Source organism: Setaria italica, chromosome I (assembly GCF_000263155.2).
Source record: "Setaria italica strain Yugu1 chromosome I, Setaria_italica_v2.0, whole genome shotgun sequence".
Lineage (NCBI taxonomy): Eukaryota > Viridiplantae > Streptophyta > Magnoliopsida > Poales > Poaceae > Setaria > Setaria italica.
Window position 1 is genome coordinate 34,268,108 of NC_028450.1, and position 8,058 is coordinate 34,276,165.

The 8,058-nt window shown below is 43.3% G+C and overlaps 1 protein-coding gene across 1 annotated transcript; it reads left to right on the forward strand.

Moving 5' to 3' along the window:
* Positions 1 to 2,864: 2,864 nt before the first annotated feature.
* LOC101783004 (probable serine/threonine-protein kinase WNK4) lies at positions 2,865 to 7,133 on the forward strand. The gene is made up of 7 exons (XM_004953367.3): positions 2,865 to 3,524; positions 3,921 to 3,958; positions 4,482 to 4,709; positions 4,794 to 5,014; positions 5,584 to 5,741; positions 5,817 to 6,207; positions 6,288 to 7,133. The coding sequence occupies exons 1-7, from the start codon at positions 3,447 to 3,449 to the stop codon at positions 7,007 to 7,009; spliced, it is 1,836 nt and encodes a 611-aa protein (XP_004953424.1). The 5' UTR covers positions 2,865 to 3,446; the 3' UTR covers positions 7,010 to 7,133.
* The last annotated feature ends 925 nt before the right edge of the window (positions 7,134 to 8,058 follow it).

Below are 8,058 nucleotides of genomic sequence, written 5' to 3' on the forward strand. Positions count from 1 at the left end.
GATGCTTAGACAAGTGAAGGTTTAGTAGTATCTTTGCTTTTCTCTGGTGCAATCTTTTCGGCGTCTCGTTTTGCTTTGCTTCCGCTTGCTTTGCTTCCGCTATACTTTGAGCATTTGTAATCGTTCCTAAGGTGAGCTTGTCACAAGTTGCCTTGTGTCATCTTGACGATTAGACGCAAGGTGTGTTTCGGATAGCAATCAGGATATAAACCTTGTTTTCGGATAATTTTAAAAAGCTCCCATTCACTACCTCTTCACCCGTCCCGGTCCTGGCGCACTTCCGCGTGCCGTGGCGGCGTGCTGCAACCCATTATTTAGTCCAGGAGCACGGAAAGGAGAGCCGTCGTCTCATCTCCGTGCTACTTGACATGGTTCAGAGAGGGATCGGAGCTGGATGGGATTCGGCCCGGCCGGCGCCTGGTAGTGGAGTACAAACCTTCTGCACTGGAGGAAGAAACAGGTAGGCGATGATGACGACCCAGGCATATCTGAAACAGCAGGAGAGGAGAGAACTAAAGCTGACGGGCCACTAGGCCGGCACGAGCTCGCTCAGTTTGATCTCAGGATCGGGCAATTGGTTAGGGATAATGCTTTCCTTTGCGGAATATTTAACGGGATGGGTAATGCATACACGCAAAGCGATGAATTGAGCTTTCTGTGTGAGATAGGACTGTGCGATATATGTCGGGAGACACTGCGACCTTAAAACTTCGGTGCCGCTTCTCATGTGCTCTGAGCAACATGCGGAAAGGCCTAAAGATACGCGGTCATAAACTAGCGCTGGGGGACTCTTGAGCCATCAACTTGGTCTGCAGTTTAAGCAATGGTCGCATGGAAAGTAACCGTCGGTGCAAAGTTTCAGTCACATTCCTAGGAAACGATTTGTCTTCTCAGCGTCAGAGTACTACCGCACCTGGTGACAGCTCCCACCGGATGAAGCTTGGACTGATTGGAAACTGTGAGCAGTCTAATTCCCAAGCTGGATCGATCTGCAAAAATTCATGGATTTTACATGTCCCTAGCTTTTTGACTAGCTCTGATACAGATGACCTCTCATGCATCAACATCAAGAAGTTACAGCTGCAAAAATAATACTGTAAAACATAAAAGCTTGAGGCTATAGTTTTACTGGTCTAAGTTATGTGAGCTGCAATAAACGAAATTTCTAGTTCCACCTATACATAACTACACACCTTAGTGGGTGTTTGGATCCCGTGCTAAACTTTAGTCCCTATCACATCGAATGTTTAGATATTAATTAGGAGTATTAAACAAAGATTATTTACAAAACTCATTACACAGATGGAGGCTAAATGGCGAGATGAATCTATTAAGTCTAATTAGTCCATGATTTAACAATGTGCTACTATGGTAACCATTTGCTAATGATGGATTAATTAGGCTTTATAGATTCGTCTCGCCGTTTAGCCTCCATCTGTGTAATTAGTTTTATAATTAACTCATATTTATTTAGTTCTCCTAATTAGCTTCCGAATATTCGATGTGACATGGATTAAACTTTAGCTCCAGATCCCAACACCCCCTTAATTTCCCACATTGTTGATGCATCTGCAACAAATGCTTGCGGCTGATGCAGAATTCTCTGGCATTATGCTTTCTTGGGCCAAAAAGAATGACAGTCGCCACACCAGCTGGTTCTGGGCTCAAACTTGCAATTTGCCAACTTGTCGGCCTACTAGGCTACTAGCCACTTCTTTCACGAAGGCAAGCGCCAAATCGCCTGAATGATTCTACTTGATAAATATATGTTTTTATACGATTTATACATTTAAGATCTTATGATTTTGATGCTATTTGAAGACCATCGATTCAATCTTGAAGTTATAATTTTACAACAAGCGTAGCTCTTGGGATGTAAAAGAAAGCTTCCTGATTTCTGAAAGTTGCATTGTAATTGGCCAGCGTCCAGAGAGAGTGAGAGACTATACTATATGAAAAAAAGAAGTTAAATGGGCCGGGCAGGCCCAAACAAATCCTTTTGAGCCCAGATGGCCTGAAGCTGGAGGACGACGTTTTGATTGATCCTGTCGTTCGTCAATTGTGTCAGAAAGAATCTTGCCTTCCGTTGTGTCTATTCCGTGGATTCTTTTTAAGATGGGCTATCGCCGTCATGTCCGCTACCGATACTTTGGATAAAGATTTGATATTCTCATCAATGATTTCGTAGATTTGATATGAGTTGAAAGTTCGATCCTTTGCCTCCGTATATCCAGGGGTGTTTGGATCCCCGGACTAACCTTTAGTCCCTGTCGCATCGAATATTTAGATAGGAGTATTAAACATAGACTATTTACAAAACCGCACAGATGGAGGCTAAACGACGAGACGAATCTATTAAGCCTAATTAGTCCATTTTGATAATGCGCTGCTACCATTACCATTTGCTAATGATGAATTAATTAGGTTTAATAGATTCGTCTCGCCGTTTAACCTTCATCTGTATAATTAGTTTTATAATTAACCAATATTTAGTCCTCCTAATTAGCCTCGAAACTTTAGCTCTAGGATCCAAACACCCCCTTAGAAAAACAGATGTAGGAAGCTATTCGAATCCGGCTCCAATCCATTAAGAAATTTGTATAACATGTACGTGCACGATTTGTTACATGATTAGTACTTCAAAAATCATATTCATTCATACGCCAGGAAGCGCATTGAGATCCTGTCGTCACCTAGTAGACATCTAAAGAGATTGATGCTCACGCACGGACGAAAGACGCTTTTAACGAGAATTCAGCAAACTTTTGAAGTTCAAACGGAAATCCTGTTTTGTTTTCCAGCGGCAAAAAGAAACCAGCAGGGAGAGGGGTTCCCGTTTCCAGCCAAACCGAACATCCCCAGGCCGAACTACTGTTTCTTTCTCTCCCTCCTTTTCCTCCCCACCACCACCTACCTCCCTCTTATTCCTCGTCGCCTCCCACCATCCCCATCTCCTCCCCGTGCAGACCTCCGCTCCGCACCGCCAAATCCGTCGTAGCCCTACCCTAGCCCAGCCTCGCCTGGCCCCGATCCTTCCATGTGCGCCGCCGCCGCCTCCCCGCTTTTGTAGCCGCTGCGGCGGGGAAGATCCCTCCCATGGGTTCCGGGTACGCCGCCGAGAGGACGCCGATCGAGGGAGAATGAGGTGCTGCGTCTGCCGCGTATCCTCCGCCGGGTGCCGGGCCATGGGCGTTGCGGGACGGGCGAACCCGACGTCGTCGCTGCGCAGCCGACGCTGCCTCCGCATGCGGCCGTCGTACGCCCCGTTCTCCGAGCCCTTCACTGAACGCCCGGCACCCGCCACCTCTTCCTCTCCTGCTGCCGCGCCCAGGGCGTAGCAGCCGCGCGCCGACCGCCGCCTACTCCGGCGATCTCGCTGGTCCTTCTCTCTCCGCTTCCCCTCTCTCTTGCTCGTAGATTCATTTGCTCGTTGGGGCTGATCCAGAATGGAGGTGTTTGGTGGTGGGGATGAGGTGCTCGATGCTGAATACGCGGAGGTAGATCCAACCGGGCGATACATGCGCGTGAGTTTCTTTTCAAATCTTTTCGGCTTTATTCTGTCATGGATTCGTAGTACATTTTAGGTTGGTTTGATGTGAATGTGATTTGACATCTCCATGATATTATGTTAAGCTTTCGGTGAAATGGTCTAATCGCATGTTGCATCGCACAATGTAATTTACTGAAAAAAATGTATTTAAAGAAAAGCTTCAACTCTTTATGCTTATACGTATGTAGTCTATTGGCTGATATGGTTCTGATTAAAAATATTTATTCGAAATAATGGATTTGTAATTATTTGTAAAATTGGAAGGTTCCAATTTTTTGTGCTCGATTATGAATGTATGTCATGCAAAACGATCAAGGGAAATGACATGATCCTGCCTGTTGTATTGATCTGATTCTCTTTCCTTGTGCAGTACAATGTGATTCTGGGGAGAGGAGCTTTCAAGACTGTGTATGCCCTCTGCTCCTCAGCATCCTCTTTGTCCACTTTATATTTCCTTGTTAAATAGATTCTTTTGCTGGCAATTAATTGTCTAACCTTCAAAATATCGAGGGCAAAAATCATGCAAACCTGCAAGATGCAATTGACCATAGATATAAGTTTTTGGATTTTTTGCTGATTACAAGCTTATAGCAAACACTGCAATCAACATCTCTAAAAGTAGATAATTTTGTGGGGGTGGGACTTGGAATTGTGGAAATGTTGAGCTGATTGGTTCCTCTAGGATTTTGGTAGTTGACAGTAGATCATCATTAAAAATATATCCTCCACCTCTTTCTCTCTCACATCAGTAGAAAGGCATTACTGATACATGGCAAACATGGTAGTGTTTTGTACTGCAATTTTGCAGAGACATGCTTGGAAATTTGCTACGCAATAATAATGACAACTGATTTATTATGATTTTTTATACTGTCTTCAACTCTTTAGAATACAAACTTGGGGTACGTCTAAAATTTCATATACCTTGTAGTTACAAGGCATTTGATGAGGTTGAAGGCATAGAGGTTGCATGGAATCAGATCAACATAGATGAGGTAATGCAATGTCCAGATAACCTTGATAGGCTCTACACGGAAGTCCATCTTCTGAAGTCTCTCAAGCATGGAAATGTAATGAAGTTTTATTATTCCTGGATTGATGACCATAATAAAACAATTAATGTCATCACAGAGCTGTTCACATCTGGAAGTCTCAGGCAGTAAGTAACCAGTACTAATAATCATTCTTTGTTGCTGCTTCCATGCATATTAAAAATGATGCCTACAACTTTGTGCATTTTTAGTTACCGTCAGAAACACCCACGTGTTAACTTGAAGGCAATAAAGAATTGGGCGAGGCAGATTCTTCATGGGTTGGATTACCTGCATAGCCACCAACCTCCAATCATCCACAGAGACCTGAAGTGTGATAACATTTTTGTTAATGGAAATCACGGAGAAGTTAAGATTGGAGATCTTGGACTAGCCACAGTAATGCAAACAACTAGAGCGAGGAGTGTTATTGGTAATGACCTTATCACTTCATTGCTTCAAATTCTCAATGTTATTATAATAAAATCTTTGATGATGTTGTGTCCTTCAGTCTGGAGAGACAATCTAGGTGACCATTTCAACTATATCACCAAAGCTTTTGAAGTAATCTGTTAGCGTGTTAAAAGTGATTCCCTATTTACTGATTACTCAAAGGAGAATTGAGGATTATTTGTTCCTGGGGATTCTTGATTGGATCTGAGCACGAAATTTACCTGTTGGCGTGTTATCCACATGCAGAGCCAATTAGCCATGTAGTGGTCCAACTTGCTGACATCTGCTGCATGCATAAGTGTCATTCCTAAAACTGATAACTGATTGCACTTTGTTATATTAGGCTAACACTAACATATAGAGGGTAGATGATTGTTTAAGTCCTTTTATATGCCTGTGAGGCTGTGACAAATGGTCTTGTGGTCCTTGTGCTACTCTTGATGTATTTTTTTCAACATTAATTATTATTGCCCATATGTTCATGTTGGTTCCTTTCTGATTTACCTGATATGCTCCTATCATGTGGGGTGTTTGTCTTGTTTTCTGCAGGCACTCCGGAATTCATGGCACCTGAGCTTTATGATGAGAGTTATGACGAACTTGTTGATATATACTCATTTGGAATGTGCCTGTTGGAGATCTTTACTCTTGAATATCCATACAGTGAATGCACGAATCCGGCCCAGATTTTTAAGAAAGTATCCACAGTAAGTGCTTCTTGACTTGTGTGTAGAGTTGTGTTATCACACTATTTTATCTAATGTACCCTTCTATATTTGTAGGGTGTTAAACCTGCTGCATTGGCTAAAATTGCTGATCCTCAAGTAAAACAGTTCATTGAAAAATGTTTGGTTCGTGCTTCTGAGAGGTCGTCTGCCAAACAACTCCTGCAAGACCCATTTCTTTGCCCTGATACTACACATGGACCTGCTAGCACAAAGTTTTCATCTCCAGCACCCAAAGCAGTAGATATTCCTCTATTGTCTTTGCAAATGGATGTTGACACTTGTGAATCCACCTCTGCTAGTTCAGGCAAGGAGAATGGTTGTGTTGCTCCACATACACCAGTCCTGGAGTTCACTAGAACTAACAAAAATACAGAACTAAAGCTAAAGGGCGAGAAACTTGATAACAACTCAGTCTCACTGGTTCTGCGAATTGCTGATTTGTCTGGTATGGCTTACTTTGATATATTTCTTTTTGAACTTAAATTTCTGTGTATCCGTGGTGCCTTACTGCCTTTCTATTTGTAGGTCATGCAAGGAATATCCATTTTCTCTTCTACCTGGATTCTGATACAGCTATGTCTGTAGCCGCAGAAATGGTTGAACAATTGGAGTTAGCAGACTGCGATGTTACTTTCATTGCTGATTTTATCGACCTTTTGGTAGCGAATCTTGTTCCTGGTTGGAGGCCAGTAAATGATGCAGCACCAAACTTATACGTATGTAGGCAGTCTGAAAGTGAGCTTGTAATCACTTCCCACCAGGAACTATCAGAGTTGGTCCCTGATTATGCACTAGTTGATGGTATGATGCATCCAAAAGATGTGAACGTATCATCAAATGGTTATCTTGATTCTGTCTCAAGTGCAACCAACCTAGGAGGATCACAGGGCTCTGAAGGTTCGGTCATTTCTGTGCAACTTCCTGGGAGTTCCAAAAGTGTGAGCGATTATGGAGCAGAGGATTATGTTACTATGGACTGTGGTGGGTACAAAGAGGGAATCAATAAGCTAGAGTTCAGCCATGTTTTGGGTGATGGGTCGAGGTCGATTTTCCATATAGATCAAGCATCACCTTGCTTGGAGTTGGCCAGCAGTGGTTCATCAATTTCTAATGCTGATAATCAAGATGTGCTGAACGGGGAGCTTGTTTTGATTGAAGCTCAGTACAAACATTTGGTTGATGAGTTGACAAGGATGCGGGAAGAGGCTATTGAAGGAGCTCGGAAAAAGTGGTTGCCGGATAAATAATGATTTTATTTAGGTTTAGCGTTTCATATGAACATAATCATGGATGTTTGGATTTCATGTTGGAAAGTTTTTATGTTACCCATACAAATGAGAAACGTTAATAATCTCGTTTAGTTGAAGCGTTGCTGTAGTTTGCAATGCTACAAAGCTTGCGGATGATCAGTTTGATCTCTGACGTTGGCTGTGACTTGCTTGTTGGCGGCAGCCAAGAAGAGATGGGATGACAAGCCAGAGTCTATATTGTTTTAGGAAAATAGCAAGGATTATTCGGATCTAGTTTTAACTATAAAACTCATAGAACTTCGGTACTGGTTATGTCAGCCCTCCGCAGCCTACACCAATGCTCCATTGCTCCTACACTGCACTACGGCAGCACTCCGCTGCCTAACAAAAAACAAATCTGAATAAATGACGGCGGCCACCCTCGTTTTGACATTCTTGTATAGCCCTGAAGTAACAGCCAATAAACATGTCTTTCGTTAAAAAGAAAACAAGCATATATCACGCTCTTTGCCAAACGGCTTTTGTTCATACTGCCTTGTCACTGGAGGATTTAAAAGCTGAGACCCTGCCTATCCTAAACACAAGCTAAAAAAAAAATTACAAGTTTCTGTCCTGAGTTCCCGACACAAACAAAGGATTGACTGGTATCAAGATCCTGAAGCGCCTCTGAGTTGATTACTGTACAGCAGCACCTGGGCACAATACTTTGCAACTAGGCCTAGCTGGCGGAGCCACACGGAGCCATCTCCCGTGATCAGAGGTGGCAGCATGCAGAAATGCCATTGAAAGCAATGCTATCAGTTCATGCCTTCACGGCAAAAATACGCTATCGATGCAGGTCTGGACTCTCGACAATGTGAGAGAGTGGCCAAGGCCCATCCTTTCTCGCTAATTCGTCCCTTTCTCTTCTTCGGGCCTGGCGGCTCAATTGTTCCGCGCGCAGTTGCGTGGTAACCAAGCCCGGGCACGCTTACTTGAACTCTCATTTTTTCTGACGTCCGAATCGTGAGGCTTCCATGTCCATCTCAGGCGGGTGACTGCCCGTC